This window comes from Ranitomeya variabilis, chromosome 5, assembly GCF_051348905.1.
Source record: "Ranitomeya variabilis isolate aRanVar5 chromosome 5, aRanVar5.hap1, whole genome shotgun sequence".
In the NCBI taxonomy this organism is placed as follows: Eukaryota; Metazoa; Chordata; class Amphibia; order Anura; family Dendrobatidae; genus Ranitomeya; species Ranitomeya variabilis.
Genome location: NC_135236.1, coordinates 69,903,961 through 69,921,133, shown reverse-complemented (window position 1 = coordinate 69,921,133; position 17,173 = coordinate 69,903,961). Strand labels below are relative to the sequence as shown.

The 17,173-nt window shown below is 45.0% G+C and overlaps 1 protein-coding gene across 3 annotated transcripts in view; it reads right to left on the bottom strand.

Moving 5' to 3' along the window:
- PIWIL2 (piwi like RNA-mediated gene silencing 2) overlaps nucleotides 1-17,173 on the bottom strand; it is a 146,600-nt gene that overhangs the window by 10,737 nt on the left and 118,690 nt on the right. For all 3 annotated transcript variants that reach the window (XM_077262148.1, XM_077262150.1, XM_077262149.1), the window contains one exon: nucleotides 5,696-5,797. In XM_077262148.1, coding sequence (XP_077118263.1) covers nucleotides 5,696-5,797 — 102 coding nt within the window. The remainder of the gene's footprint in view (nucleotides 1-5,695; nucleotides 5,798-17,173) is intronic.

Genomic DNA, 17,173 nt, shown 5'->3' with positions numbered 1-17,173 from the left:
AGAGATCTGGTGGCCAGGTCCTTTTGGTGGCCTTCCTTGTCAAGAGATGTGCGGTCATTTGTGCAGTCCTGTGGTACTTGTGCTCGAGCTAAGCCTTGCTGTTCTCGTGCCAGCGGGTTGCTCTTGCCCTTGCCTGTCCCGAAGAGACCTTGGACACACATCTCTATGGATTTCATTTCGGATCTTCCGGTGTCTCAGGGCATGTCTGTCATCTGGGTGATATGTGATCGTTTCTCCAAGATGGTCCATCTGGTTCCTTTGCCCAAACTGCCTTCCTCTTCTGATCTGGTTCCTGTGTTCTTCCAGAACGTGGTTCGTTTGCACGGCATTCCTGAGAATATTGTGTCGGACAGAGGATCCCAGTTTGTTTCCAGGTTCTGGCGATCCTTTTGTGGTAGGATGGGCATAGATTTGTCGTTTTCGTCCGCTTTTCATCCACAGACTAACGGACAAACGGAACGAACTAATCAGACTCTGGAGGCGTATTTGAGGTGTTTTGTCTCTTCTGATCAGGATGATTGGGTGACCTTCTTGCCGTTGGCTGAATTTGCCCTTAATAATCGGGCTAGTTCTGCCACCTTGGTTTCGCCATTTTTCTGCAACTCTGGTTTCCACCCTCGTTTTTCCTCGGGACATGTGGAGCCTTCTGACTGTCCTGGGGTGGATTCTGTGGTGGATAGGTTGCAGCGGATCTGGAATCATGTGGTGGACAACTTGAAGTTGTCACAGGAGAAGGCTCAGCGTTTTGCCAACCGCCGCCGCGGTGTGGGTCCCCGACTTCGTTTTGGGGATTTGGTATGGCTGTCTTCTCGATTTGTTCCTATGAAGGTCTCCTCTCCCAAATTTAAGCCTCGATTCATTGGTCCTTACAAGATATTGGAGATCCTTAATCCTGTATCCTTTCGCCTGGATCTCCCGGTGTCGTTTGCCATTCACAACGTATTTCATAGGTCCTTGTTGCGGCGGTACGTTGTGCCTGTGGTTCCTTCTGCTGAGCCTCCTGCTCCGGTGTTGGTTGAGGGCGAGTTGGAGTACGTGGTGGAGAAGATCTTAGATTCTCGTCTCTCCAGGCGGAGGCTTCAGTACCTGGTCAATTGGAAGGGCTATGGTCAGGAGGATAATTCCTGGGTGGTCGCCTCTGATGTGCATGCGGCCGATTTAGTTCGTGCCTTTCACGCCGCTCATCCTGATCGCCCTGGTGGTCTTGGTGAGGGTTCGGTGACCCCTCACTAAGGGGGGGGTACTGTTGTGAATTTACTTTTTGGCTCCCTCTAGTGGCTACTAGTGATTTGACTCTGGGTTTGTCAGTCATTCCTTTTATGCTCACCTGGGTCGTTAGGTCAGGGGTGTTGCTATATAAGCTCCCTGGACCTTCAGTTCAATGCCTGGCAACGTTGATATCAGAGCAAATCTGTAGTGCTCTTGTCTACTGATCCTGGTTCCTGCTTGATTAAGCTAAGTCTGCTTTTTTGCTTTTTGCAATTCGTTATTGTTTGCATTTTTTGTCCAGCTTGTATATTATCTGTATCCTGACCTTGCTGGAAGCTCTAGGGCGGCTGGTGTTCTCCCCCCGGGCCGTTAGACGGTTCGGGGGTTCTTGAATCTCCAGCGTGGATTTTTGATAGGGTTTTTGTTGACCATATAAGTTATCTTACTATATTCTGCTATTAGTAAGTGGGCCTCTCTGTGCTAAACCTAGTTCATCTCTGTTTTTGTCATTTCCTCTTACCTCACCGTTATTATTTGTGGGGGGCTTGTATCCTACTTTTGGGGTCCTTTCTCTGGAGGCAAGAGAGGTCTTTGTTTTCCTCTTCTAGGGGTAGTTAGCTCTCCGGCTGGCACGAGACATCTAGCGACCAACGTAGGCATGTTCCCCGGCTACTTCTAGGGTTGGCGTTAGGAGTAGATATATGGTCAACCCAGTTACCACTGCCCTATGAGCTGGATTTTTGTACTTTGCAGACTTGCTGATATCTCTGAGACCCTCGCCATTGGGGTCATAACAGACCAGTGCCCCACTTTATGGCAGCGGTACTCCCTAATGGCAGTGCTTCCTACAGCAGGTTCAAGCTAAAAATTCCCTACACCACTGTGATCCATTGCCCAGAGCATGTCACTGTCTCTGCGGCTAGTCTTCTTCAGATAGCGACTCTCGGTGCCATCTCTTCCCAGGTATGTGACGCACCCGACTGTCCACAGGGTGTAAAACGTGATTCATCAGACCCCATGCCTCGTGATTCATCAGACCCCATGCCTCGTGATTCATCAGACCGTATGCCTCGTGATTCATCAGACCCCATGCCTTGTGATTCATCAGACCCCATGCCTTGTGATTCATCAGACCCCATGCCTCGTGATTCATCAGACTCCATGCCTCGTGATTCATCAGACCCCATGCCTCGTGATTCATCAGACCCCATGCCTCGTGATTCATCAGACCCCATGCCTCATGATTCATCAGACCCTATGCCTTGTGATTCATCAGACCGTCTCATGATTCATCAGACCGTCTCGTGATTCATCAGACCCCATGCCTCATGATTCATCAGACCGTCTCGTAATTCATCAGACCCCATGCCTCATGATTCATCAGACCCTACGCCTAATGATTTATCAGACCCCATGCCTCATGATTCATCAGACCCCATGCCTCATGATTCATCAGACCGTCTCGTGATTCATCAGACCCCATGCCTCATGATTCATCAGACCCTATGATTCATGATTCATCAGCCCGTCTCGCGATTCATCAGACCCTAGGCTTCGTGATTCATTAGACCCTAGGCTTCGTGATTCATTAGACCCTAGGCTTCGTGATTCATTAGACCTTATGCCTTGTGATTCATCAGACCCGCTGTCTCGTAATTCATCAGATCTTAATGTTTCGTGATTCATCAGACCCTACGCCTCATGATTCATCAGACCCCATGCCTCATGATTCATCAGACCCTATGATTCGTGATTCATCAGCCCGTCTCGCGATTCATCAGACCCTAGGCTTTGTGATTCATTAGACCCTAGGCTTCGTGATTCATTAGACCCTATGCCTCATGATTCATCAGACCCGCTGTCTCGTGATTCATCAGACCCTACGCCTCATGATTCATCAGACCCTATGCCTTTTTCTATAGCTCCATGGTACAGTTCTGATGCAGCGTTCGTTGGTGGGCTCTGTAGCCAGACTGTCGCTCCACAGCCGCTATGCTCTGTGTGTAGTTGGGGGAACTTTTTCAGCACTTTGTGCTACAGATAACATCAAAGTAGACAAATATCTTTACTTGGGGTATGGTTAAATGTGTTTAAATGTGTAGCCGCTTATAGTTTCACTTCTTTAGCAGAAAAAAAAATGACCTCATACGCAACCTCCAAAATTGTGACAGGGAGGGTGAAAACAAAGAAAAGTTAATCGGGAATAGATGACTGTAAAGGATTGTTTACATTGGCTGAAGGTGCTTAAAAGTCTATGTATACAGGCCAACCAAGATACGAGACGTCCACAGATTGATCACTAATAGATCGCTCAGTGCACATGCACGGTCACTGTTCTCGGCAGCACATTCTGACTACACGGGACGATGTGTTGCCGAGAACAATTATTTTTATCAAGCTTAAAATAATTTCATCTATTGAACGTTTGCTTTGCTGGCAGATTACCAGGAAGCGAGTATTACTAGTAACACTTGGGTGCGATAATCGGCTAATGTAAATACACTTAAAGCAGCTGTGATAGATCAGGGGGTGAAACCATGAAGAAAAGTTCGGTTCTTTTATCTCTCCTCCCCTGTGTCAATGCAGGATGCACAGGGGAAAAGATGACCGTAGTACGTTGTGATCTTTTTTCCTGATGTCATTTGTAGCCCCCACATGCGGCTCCACTACATCAAACAAGGGCTATACCCTAAATATTACACCATGAATTTGCTTTAGCATGACAACCTAAGCCTTACCCCCAATATTCTACCTGTGCCACATGTTTTCACTTATTACAATTGCATTTTGCAATGAACAGCATTTTTTTCTCCCTTGGAGTTGATTGGAGGTCCTCATTAAACCGATGTTAGGGGTCTTCACTGTTGAGACCTGTGGGTTATATACGCCCTAATGGGCATTTAATAACCAGACCTATGAACACTTGTGCCATTGCTGTTGTGTCATTATGGAAAATTATACACCGCTCCCTGACTCTGCACCTCAGCAGGAGACAGAGCCACGAGCCAGAAATAGTTCAATAAGTGGCATTCCTACTTCTGGCTGTGCAAGTGTCGCCTCTGTGATTTGTGCAGATATTTCTGGATATAAATCCTCCCTTTTCCTTAGGGCCGACCTGTACAATTCATATTGTGCACAAACAGGACTGTGTATCACTAAAACAATGAAGGTAGTATGTCAGCCAGAATCGGGGGGTCACTGGGAAGCAGCAGTGCAGATAGTGAATCAGCAACCAGGTTTTTGGTGACCCCATCTGAGAGTAGCATGATGTAGAGACAGAGACCGTGATTCCAACGATGTGTCACTTACTGGGCTGCTTGCTGCAGTTTTCATAAAATCCCTGTTTTCTCTGCTGCAGATCTAGCAGTTCTCCAAATGCTGAGCTCTGTATAACCCCGCTCACATCCCTGATTGGCAACGTGCTGTGTATCCTGTGCATAGGCAGAAAGCTGCAATCAGTGGTAAAGGCGGAGTTATTCAGAGCTCATGAATAAGGAGGACTACATGGCAGCAGGTTTACTAGTCCTCTAGTGGTAAACTCCTGCTGAGAAAAATGCTCTTTTTCCTCAAAACTACAGCACGCACGGACATATCTCTGGAATCAGGGTATCTGCCCCCGCACTCAGATTAGGTGACAGTCACTTTAAGTACAAATATTCTACATTTTTGTATATACGGTTCCTACGTAGAGCTACCGAAGAAGGCTTTGTGTAGCCAAATCGCTGTATTTCTAGATTACATAACGTGCTTATGAGTGCACCTAATAAGTGAGTGCTGTAATCCACATTCTGATACTGGGTGAATTAGTACAGGCACGCTGGAAGACACGAACCACTGGTATCCTTTTATTTCTAATACTGTTCATCTGCTTTTTGTGGCTACAGTAGAAGACAGCTCTAGGGGTTGTTAAATAGACCGTTGTCTCTGTTCCTAGAAGGTGTGGGCAGAGATCTCAGCCACACTCCCGCGCTCCAGTCAGAGCGTTAGGGCTCATGGATTAAACATCCACTCGGGCAAACATGGACATGTGCACTATTATGTGTTAGTTACATCACGTCCATACAACAATGAATAAAGACACAACATTTATCTATTGTATGTTGAAAATGAGTCCTCAACCCAACCCAGAGAGGCTGCGCTCTCCTTTCTTGAAGCCCTCTCGGGTGTGGAGGTGCCGGGGACGCCGGCTGCATGCAGGACATCAGGGGAGGTTTCATAGCTAATGATAGCAAGCAGTATTAAATTCATGTTGACCACATCAAGGGCAACCCCTCTTTAACGTGTATGCTCGTAAATAAATAAACCTTATTACAGTGTTACCATTGTATATCGGCAGCCATAATGGTTTCCAATTGTAAACCATCTGCCACATTTGGGAGATTATTTATATGCAATTTCTTAATATATTCTGCGCAGGGATCCAACACTTGTTTTAAAAGACAAACACATATATAATATATATATATATTATAAGACGGACCCGTACCTGAGATGGGACTGGGGTCTGGACACAGCACAACTTCTTTATGGCACCATAGAGGTCATCTCTTGTCCCAGATATTATACAGACTAGGAGCTGGACTTTTGCCTGTTGAACAAAGGACAGAGAAATGTTAAAGGGCAATTCCAGGGCCAAGCACCAAATCCTTCATCATTCTGAGTGAGTAAAGAGGACGTCACGTAGTGATTACACTTGTTATCCACGGACACTCAAGTGCATTGCCTCCAATGGGGTAACAATGTTCCCTCTGGAGATAACTCTTTGGTGTATTGCATCTGTGCCGACCTGAGTGTTTCCGGATGGTGTCAGTAGGATGAATCTGCAGGCTTGCCAACAAGTGGAGGGCCGTGCTGGGCATTTCTGGAGCTGGCTAAGATGCTGTGACAACACAGCAATTAATATTAATTATCCAGATGTCTATTTTCTGTAGGCCAGGAGAAAGAGGCTATTGTTTGAATGTTCACTGTTGAATTTATGTGTTTTTCTTTGGTTGGTCAAGAAACACAGACTATTGTTCATATGAGCCTGGATGTTGACTTTTGAGTTGCTGTTTGCTGCAGCTCAATGTCTGCTATCTTCGAGGGACAGGGACATAGTTTAATTGAACAACTGATGTTTGCTAATATGTGGATTACCCATTGTATAAATCCATATAGGACATACTATGCAGATTGATTAAATACTCAATGACCATTAAACTCAGCCCACCTCCCCCCTGACCTGTGGATGATGACCTGAACCACAGATGTGGGCATAAAAAAGGATTTACATCATTCTGCAAGAAGAATCACAGCCAGGAACATGCTACAGGACAGCTGCCAGGGCACCATGACTCCATAAAGAGGGACACAGATTTGACATTCTACAGGATCCCAGCTTAATGACCACGATCCTAGCTGGAAGAATACAGATCTCTCCATTAACTATCACTGAACCCATGGATACGTTTGGGGAAGCCATGATTGGGGCCCTCCGGTCACCTGGCTCCATGGAGAAGTTCAGAAAAGCCAGGTTGAGACCATCCGGTCACCTGGATCTTGTGCGTCAAAGGACTGTCAGTTTCCGAAGCTTGTCGTCACCTTCTTTCTGTGGGTGCCCGCCAAAAGCGGGGTGCCACTGGTGGGGGTAGTCGGCTTTGGAAGCCCAGAAGTAGCAGCTGCTCACAGCAAGTCAGCGGAAGAGAGAGGCTCAGTAATTTTGCACCATCTTGGGTATTTTGCTGGGACTGTTTCTGTTTGATGGTTCAATAAATTAATGAGACGCTGTTTTAACCTCTCAGCATGCGTTGTCTGAGTAGTATTATGCCCACGAGAAAGGATAGCGGACATTCAGTGAGATGAGCCCTGGTCCATACAGTCTGGGGCCAGTGGACTAGAGCACCCACTGCCCCCCCCCCCCATGTCTCCACAGATGCCCTTTGGAAATGTGGGCAAAAATGGAGCTTAACTGCGGGGAACTGGCGATCGTGTACTGGGTGCACTATGATCAGCATGAAGCAGGCTCAAAATGTAAACAGTCCTTTCTTAGGCTTCAACCATAAGATGTCCTGTGATCATAATGTTATCAGAAAGGTTAACAAACTTTGGAAAACCTGTCAAACTCTACCGTAGGGGTTATTATGTTACAAAGCATTATGTGAATGTTTGACAAATTTGCATTTGTAATCACAAAAAACAATAGGGGGATATTTATGCACCACAATTCTGGTGCATTGGCCTATGTGACCACCGTGACTGCACATGTACAGTGCCTAAAAGTAGTATTCAACCCCCTGCAGATTTAGCAGGTTTAATAAGATGCAAATAAGTTAGAGCCTTCAAACAAGAGCAGGATTTATTAACAGATGCATAAATCTTACAAACCAAAAAGTTTTGTTGCTCAGTTAAATTTTTATAAATTTTAAACATAAAAGTGTGGGTCAATTATTATTCAACCCCTAGGTTTAATATTTTGTGGAATAACCTTTGTTTGCAATTACAGCTAATAATCATCTTTTATAAGACCTGATCAGGCCGGCACAGGTCTCTGGAGTTATCTTGGCCCACTCCTCCATGCAGATCTTCTCCAAGTTATCTAGGTTCTTTGGGTGTCTCATGTGGACTTTAATCTTGAGCTCCTTCCACAAGTTTTCAATTGGGTTAAGGTCAGGAGACTGACTAGGCCACTGCAACACCTTGATTTGATTTTTTGCCTCTTGAACCAGGCCTTGGTTTTCTTGGCTGTGTGCTTTGGGTCGTTGTCTTGTTGGAAGATGAAATGACGACCCATCTTAAGATCCTTGATGGAGGAGCGGAGGTTCTTGGCCAAAATCTCCAGGTAGGCCGTGCTATCCATCTTCCCATGGATGCGGACCAGATGGCCAGGCCCCTTGGCTGAGAAACAGCCCCACAGCATGATGCTGCCACCACCATGCTTGACTGTAGGGATGGTATTCTTGGGGTCCTATGGTTGTGCCATCCAGTCTCCAAACGTCACATATGTGGTTGGCACCAAAGATCTCGATCTTGGTCTCATCAGACCAGAGAACCTTGAACCAGTCAGTCTCAGAGTCCTCCAAGTGATCATGAGCAAACTGTAGACGAGCCTTGACATGACGCTTTGAAAGTAAAGGTACCTTACGGGCTCGTCTGGAACGGAGACCATTGCGGTGGAGTACATTACTTATGGTATTGACTGAAACCAATGTCCCCACTGCCATGAGATCGTCCCGGAGCTCCTTCCTTGTTGTCCTTGGGTTAGCCTTGACTCTTCGAACAAGCCTGGCCTCGGCACGGGAGGAAACTTTCAAAGGCTGTCCAGGCCGTGGAAGGCTAACAGTAGTTCCATAAGCCTTCCACTTCCGGATGATGCTCCCAACAGTGGAGACAGGTAGGTCCAACTCCTTGGAAAGGGTTTTGTACCCCTTGCCAGCCTTGTGACCCTCCACGATCTTGTCTCTGATGGCCTTGGAATGCTCCTTTGTCTTTCCCATGTTGACCATGTTTGAGTGCTGTTCACAAGTTTGGGGAGGGTCTTAAATAGTCAGAAAAGGCTGGAAAAAGAGATAATTAATCCAAACATGTGAAGCTCATTGTTCTTTGTGCCTGAACTACTTCTTAATACTTTAGGGGAACCAAACAGAATTCTGGGGGGTTGAGGGGTTGAATAATAAATGACCCTCTGAAAAAACTTTTCACAATTTAAAAAAAAAAATAAACAAATAAATAACATTCTTTTTTGCTGCAGTGCATTTCACACTTCCAGGCTGATCTACAGTCCAAATGTCACAATGCCAAGTTAATTCCAAATGTGTAAACCTGCTAAATCTGCAGGGGGTTGAATACTACTTGTAGGCACTGTAGCTACAAGTAGAAAAATCACGGTGTACTCTCACTGATCTACAAGATCATGAAACATTGGAGGGACCACAAACCAAGGGAAACACAGAGCAGGAAATCAAGTACAGTATATATTCAGCGATGATTCAGAGCGACTTACATTTTCCATACACTTTGCTTACATTGTTAAAAGACGTCACAAGACATCTCCCGACTTCACACCCAAGGTAAAAATTCTGCTGATTACTTCTTGGAATCTGTACACAGTGTATCTGCATTTCTCAGCCATATTGACTGATTGCCTAACAAACAGACAATCCTTACATGTGTTGCGACTTGTTCAACATTCGTGGGACATGCAACCGCGGGGAAATTATTCGAGCACGACGAAGACACTCGGCTAACACCCGAGCATGCCCAGATAACACCTTATCCCAGCACGCTTGCTCATCACTAGAGGTTCTTTATAAAAATATTATACATTTGAGTATATAGATTATTCGACACCAAGGTGATTCCTAATATACTATATCATTACTTATCATTCCATACAGATGCAGCTCTTCCGCTCCTCTCAGGAGAATGATGTTACTGGGTTATTTCTACATCTTACACCATGTTAGGTGAAAAACAAAAAGTATTAATAAATGTTTCCGCCAACTTACAGACTTCATAAAGTCACAATGCCACTTTCTATGGGCTTTTACAGGTCAGTGACCAGCTTAGACACGTCTTTACACAATCCCCTATACTGTACTATTCCTATAAGTGCATGCGCTCACAACAGCTTTTCAGGTGGATTCCGCGTAAAATGAATGAAACGAAGTAGTTCTAGGTAAAAACAACTTGCTGTGAATAGGTTCTGGCTTTTGTGACGTATTTTAACTGTTCCAGACTCACAAAGCCATGAAGCATCTAATAGAAGTGACTGGTCCATTCTTCAGTTTGGAAGCTGCCACAATATTATACATAGAATTAAATTAACAAAATAAAAAAACAAAAAAAACACAAGACTTCTGTGAAGACATCAGAAAAGATGATTTAGGGCAAACACTGCTGGCGTTTTCCATGACCACCCGCTCTCGCCACCAACACAGGAGAATCCTGACAGTGTGCGGTGGGCAAGCTGTGAGGATTCAGACGTTGGAAGTGACTGCAGACTTTCATCCCAAACGTGCACAACGCTGTTTTTCCAAATGTGACATTTATGTGGAGTGCTCAGTTATTCCGAGAATGTTTTTTCATGACCCATTGTACTTTATGATAGTTCTAAATTTAAAAGGGTTGTCTACTACTAGGACAACTCCTTCTTGATCAAAATGTTTGGCCCCCATAAAATAATAAAGCTTATACTCACCTCGCGTCCCCGCGCCCTTCCTGCGGTGTCGGCACTCACTCTCCCTGGGATCCTGTGCGGTTGTCGTGACGTCGGCGCCCAATCAGCACTGGAGTCACTGTCACCGCCTTCGGACAAATCGGGGGACAGTGACGCCAGAGCTGATTGGGCGCCAGCTTCACGTGTCACAACAACAGCACGGGAGCCCCGGGGAGAGCGAGTGCCGACACCGCGGGAACGGCGCCAGCACGGGAGGCGAGTATAAGCTTTATTATTTTATGGGGGTCAAGAGAGGGATATGACAACTTCTTTAAGTCTTTTGAGTTTTTTTTCCAGAAATTTGACCAAATTTAAAAACAAATTAGCAATTTTCAAACGTTAAATGCACATACCCTTAAACGAGTCATACCACACAAAAAGTAGCGGATAACCAACATTTCCGCGTTGTCAGAATTATTTGTCAAACAACCTTTTATTTTGTTATCATGTTAGAAGATGGGTTAAAATTTAGCAGAAATTTTACGTCGTTTTAAATAAATTTTCAAATCCTGGGACTATATGTCAGAAACCCCCTCTCAACAAGTGATGCCATTTAAGAAACTGCACCTCTAAAATTATTAAAAACGGCTACCCTTCAGATGGTCCCTAGGAATTAATGCAAAGTGGAATGAAAAATAGTAATAATAATATCTTTTTTCCACTAAAATATTGATTTAGCCCCAAATTTGTAATTTTCACAAGGGACAATTGGAGAAAATGTAGCCCATAATCTATTACGCAATTTTTCCCAAACGCAGCAATATCCTTTATTTGGCTAAAATCTGCTGTTTGGGCGCATGTCAGAACTTGGGAAGGAAGGAGAGGTATTTGATTTTCGGAGCGGGACCTAAACAGCAGAAACCACCACAGTGACCCCATTTTGGAAACTAGACCTCTGATTGAAATAATTTAGGAGTATGGTGAACATTTTGAATCCAAAAGTGATTCAAAGAACTTTATAACCCTGGGAAGTGAAAATGAAAGATTACATTTTTTTTTGTAGTAAAATGTTGTTTTAGCCCCAAATGAGTCATTTTCACAAGCGGTAACAGGAGAAAATGGACCCCACATTTATGCACTGTTATGAAATGTCTCCTGAACATGATGATATCTCACATGTGGTCAAAAACTAATGTTTGGGTGCACGCCAGAGGTTGGAAAGGAGAGCAAATTTGACTGGACTATATTGTTGACGCCATGTCGCATTTGCAGAACCCATGAGGTGGCAAGACACCGTCCAGAAATTACAGGAAAATAGATATCTCAAGAAATCAGTCGATACTTTAGGGGTCTGCTAAGCATTTTGAACCCACAGGTACTTCACAGAACTTTATAACATTGGGTCGTCAAAGTGAAAAATTAAATTTTTACTGCTAAATGCAGATTTTCTTTGAATAGTCTGTCCGCCAGAGTCCCCGAGGTGCCAAAACAGCAGAAACCCCCCACTTAAGTCACATCATTTTGGAAACTACGCTGCTCAAGGAATTCATCTAGGGGTGTATTGGGTATTTTGAACATAAAGGAGCCCCACAGAACTTTATACCATTGGGACATGAAAATATAAAGTACATTTTACCACTAAAATGTCATATTACCTGCAAATATTTCATTTTCACAAAAGGGTAGAAGGAGAAAAAGGACCCCACAATTTGTGCGGTGATAACCTACAAGTCATCGAAAACTACTATTTGGGCGCACGGGACGGCTCAGAAGGTACTAGAATCATTTGAGGATTTTTTTTACGGTGTTCACCATACGGGATAAATAATATGACAGTTATATCATTCAGATTATTCCGGACATGATGATACCAATTATGTGTAAGTTTGTTCGAAGGGTGTTCACAAAACCTGTGTGTCAAAACAGTTTTTTGCTATTTTTTCGTATTTTATTAAAATTTTGTTTTTTCTTTACATTTTCACCTAATCCCACTGTGGTATTTTTCACTGTATCGCAGTGCATGAGACCTGTCCGTTTAACACTGTCACAGCCCGTCAGACCCACTTTATGGCAGGGAATAACAGGCCATGCCATGAAAACTATCGGGATAGTTACAAAAGGGTTAAAGTGGGATCACTCTCTATAGACTTGTAGCTTTAGACCAGACAATCTTTTTAAGGATATATGCAGAAAACGAAATGTTGTTCTTAACGTTTCTTGAGCAAATTGTTTTTTTTACTTTGACAGCTGACCTTTTTTTTAGGGATTTTCCAGTGTTTTTTGGCAGTTTATTTTTTACTTTATTCAACAAAGAAGAAACCACTAGCGATATTTCAAACAAACACGTTGGCAAAATGCTCAAAAAGATGCCGGTTGTCTTTCGACTGACTTGCATTGTAAAGTACAGAGCTTCTCCAGAGCAGAAAACTCCTGCAGAATGGACAAGTCCCTTCTTATAGCCGCTTGATGTCTTTGGAAACTGGAAGAAGTTAAAGGACGCTCAAAATTCTAAACGTATGAACAGCGAGAATGTTTTACATAGACATGAATAAGTTCATTCCTTTGAGCGTTTTGATAGCATTTTTTTTAGTTGGGTTTTGAAGCGGATATGATCCAAACACTGAAAAAAAATCCTACATTGTAAACAGACCCCAATAGCTTCCAGCCATGGTAAAATCTGGGGCGTGTAGACACCTGCAATGCTTTTGTGTGTTGCTAAGGGGTAAGATGGGGTCAAAGAGGCAGCCCGTTACCTCTGGCCACTATATTCCTTTATATATATCTACGGTCACGGCGGTGTCACATCCCCCTAGAAGACCTGGAGTTAGACCGTCACATCGGGTTATGAATTGCAGGTCTTCTTTAGAGATGGTGTTTTTTGTGTCACATATTAAAGGAATTGTTTCTTCTGGTGCTTAAGAAGTTAACGACCATTTCTATGCTGGTCAGAAACATGCAGTTCCATTTCAGCTGCTTCTGATCTGGTCATTACTTCTTCCTATATAAACTGGTCAGACATTTTTGTCCCTGCCGGTGAAACATTCGTCGTTCTGTGTCGAGAGCTAAAGCTAAGTGGTTGGAGTAGAGTTGTTGTAGTAGCGATCAGTGGTTTGCTGTAGTACATGTGTGTATATCTCCTAGTCCCTGTTCCCATTTAGTTTGTTCCTCCCTGTCCCTATCTTCCTCCTTATTGTTTGTTAGTGCTTTTGTATGATAGAGGTTTTCTCTTATCCCTGTTTTGTCTTTGTGTCTTGTTAACATTACATTTCTGTCCCGTGCCTCATGGGGTGGGGAAAGGGACAGATCAGAGTTTAGCAGGAGCATAGTAAAGTTGGATAGTCGGGCCTCTATACCTTCAAGAGTCCCCATGGACAGTTTGAGGCCCCCATTCCTTACCGAAGACCGTCACAGGGCAATATCTACACTTGCATGGAGTCATCTGTTTTTGCTCATGCTAAAATAATCATTGTGCTACATAAACCTTGTAGAAAGAAAACTATACATTTTAGATGATCTTTAAAGAGATGAAATGTCAATCCAGACAGCATATGAAACACAAGTCCTGACTCTTGTCACATTATACAGTACAGACCAAATGTTTGGACACACCTTCTCATTTAAAGATTTTTCTGTATTTTCATGACTATGAAAATTGTACATTCACACTGAAGGCATCAAAACTATGAATTAACACATGTGGAATTATATACTTAACAAAAAAGTGTGAAACAAATGAAATTATGTCTTATATTCTAGGTTCTTCAAAGTAGCCACCTTCTGCTTTGATGACTGCTTTGCACACTCTTGGCATTCTCTTGACGAGCTTCAAGAGGTAGTCACTGGGAATGGTTTTCACTTTTGCCCAAGTTTGCCCAATTTTTCGCACTGACTGACCTTCATTTCTTAAAGTAATGATAGCCACTCGTTTTTCTTTACTTGGCTGCTTTTTTCCTGCCATAATACAACAGTCTATTCAGTAGGACTATCAGCTGTGTATCCACCAGACTTCTGCACAACACAACTGATGGTCCCAACACCATTTATAAGGCAAGAAATCCCACTTATTAAACCTGACAGGGCACACCTGTGAAGTGAAAACCATTCCCGGTGACTACCTCTTGAAGCTCATCAAGAGAATGCCAAGAGTGCAAAGCAGTCATCAAAGCAAAAGGTGGCTACTTTGAAGAACCTAGAATATAAGACATAATTTCAGTTGTTTCACACTTTTTTGTTAAGTATATAAATTCCACATGTGTTAATTCATAGTTTTGATGCCTTCAGTGTCCAAACTTTTGGTCTGTACTGTATATCTACACAAATCCGTGAAACTCCTGATTCAGAGTTGTGTATACATAATCCTAATTATTCAGGCCAAGTAACACATTCCTACCTATGGACAGAAGGATTAGCAGAGATTAGAGAATCTATTGTATGCTTACTGCAACCATAAGGTCATATGTTATTCAATCTAAAGGCCCCGTCTCACACAGCGACGCTGCAGCGATACAGACAACGATGCTGATCGCTGCAGCGTCGCTGTGTGGTCGCTGTGTGGTCGCTGGGGAGCTGTCACACAGACAGCTCTCTCCAGCGACCAACGATCAGGGGAACGACTTCGGCATCGTTGAAACTGTCTTCAACGATGCCGAAGTCCCCCTGCAGCACCCGGGTAACCAGGGTAAACATCGGGTTACTAAGCGCAGGGCCGCGCTTAGTAACCCGATGTTTACCCTGGTTACCAGCGTAAATGTAAAAAAAAACAAACAGTACATACTCACCATCTGTTGCCCGTCAGGTCCCTTGGCGTCTGCTTCCTGCTCTGACTGAGCCGCCGTACAGTGAGAGCTGAGAGCAGAGCGCAGCGGTGACGTCACTGCTGTGCTCTCACTTTACGGCGGCTCAGTCAGAGCAGGAAGCAGACGCCAAGGGACCTGACGGGCATCAGATGGTGAGTATGTACTGTTTTTTTTTTTTTACATTTACGCTGGTAACCAGGGTAAACATCGGGTTACTAAGCGCGGCCCTGCGCTTAGTAACCCGATGTTTACCCTGGTTACCAGTGAAGACATCGCTGGATCGGTGTCACACACACCGATTCAGCGATGTCAGCGGGACCTCAACGACCAAAAAAAGGTCCAGGCCATTCTGACACGACCAGCGATCTCACAGCAGGGGCCTGATCGCTGGTACGTGTCACACATAGCGAGATCGCTACTGAGGTCGCTGTTGCGTCACAAAACTTGTGACTCAGCAGCGATCTCGCTAGCGATCTCGCTATGTGAGACGGGGCCTTAAGCGAACTAGAACACAGCAATCTTACTGAAAAGTGAACTTTTTTTTTTTTTTTTTTAAACTAGGAATGGAATTTTGGATGCTTTTTTGTAATAGAGCTAATTACGGTACCCTATTTTGTTGCAGCCATGGAGAAAACAAAGTGCTAAAGTGTGCTTTACTGAGGGCATGAAACTGAGCTATGAGTGCGAGGGAAGCAGAGTCTTCATATGGTGCGCACAGCCTCTATGTATACAGCGGTCTCAATAAGAGGAGTGCAGCAGCCGGGACTGCACAGCGCTATCACTACGGCTGCAGCCTGTACTTTCTCTTTACACTCTTGCACGGGAGAAAACACACAATACAGTAGCGTTTGTCACGGGGGCATCCGCATTCCTTTCGAGCTCTCCTGAACTGCCTCATGCACTCTTAACGGTGACTGCACCAATGCAGAACAGGCTGCAGTCACAGTGAGAGCGCTGTGCAGACTCGGCTCCTGCGCTCCTCTCACTATGACTATCACTACAGAACAGGCTGCAGTCACAGTGACAGCGCTGTGCAGCCCCGGCTCCTGCACTCCTCTCACTGTGACTGTATTGTTACAGAACAGGCTGCAGTCACAGTGACAGCGCTGTGCAGACTCGGCTCCTGCACTCCTCTCACTGTGACTGTATTGTTACAGAACAGGCTGCAGTCACAGTGACAGCGCTGTGCAGACTCGGCTCCTGCACTCCTCTCACTGTGACTGTATTGTTACAGAACAGGCTGCAGTCACACTGAGAGCGCTGTGCAGACTCGGCTCCTGCGCTCCTCTCACTGTGACTGTATTGTTACAGAACAGGCTGCAGTCACAGTGACAGCACTGTGCAGCCCCGGCTCCTGCGCTCCTCTCACTGTGACTGTATCACTACAGAACAGGCTGCAGTCACAGTGACAGCGCTGTGCAGCCCCGGATCCTGGGCTCCTCTCACTATGACTGTATCACTACAGAACAGGCTGCAGTCACAGTGACAGCGCTGTGCAGACTCGGCTCCTGCGCTCCTCTCACTATGACTGTATCACTACAGAACAGGCTGCAGTCACAGTGACAGCACTGTGCAGACCCGGCTCCTGCACTCCTCTCACTGTGACTGTATTGTTACAGAACAGGCTGCAGTCACAGTGACAGCGCTGTGCAGCCCCGGCTCCTGCGCTCCTCTCACTATGACTGTATCACTACAGAACAGGCTGCAGTCACAGTGACAGCGCTGTGCAGCCCCGGCTCCTGCACTCCTCTCACTGTGACTGTATTGTTACAGAACAGGCTGCAGTCACAGTGACAGCACTGTGCAGACTCGGCTCCTGCACTCCTCTCACTGTGACTGTATTGTTACAGAACAGGCTGCAGTCACAGTGACAGCACTGTGCAGCCCCGGCTCCTGCGCTCCTCTCACTGTGACTGTATAGTTACAGAACAGGCTGCAGTCACAGTGACAGCGCTGTGCAGCCCCGGCTCCTGCGCTCCTCTCACTGTGACTGTATTGTTACAGAACAGGCTGCAGTCACAGTGACAGCACTGTG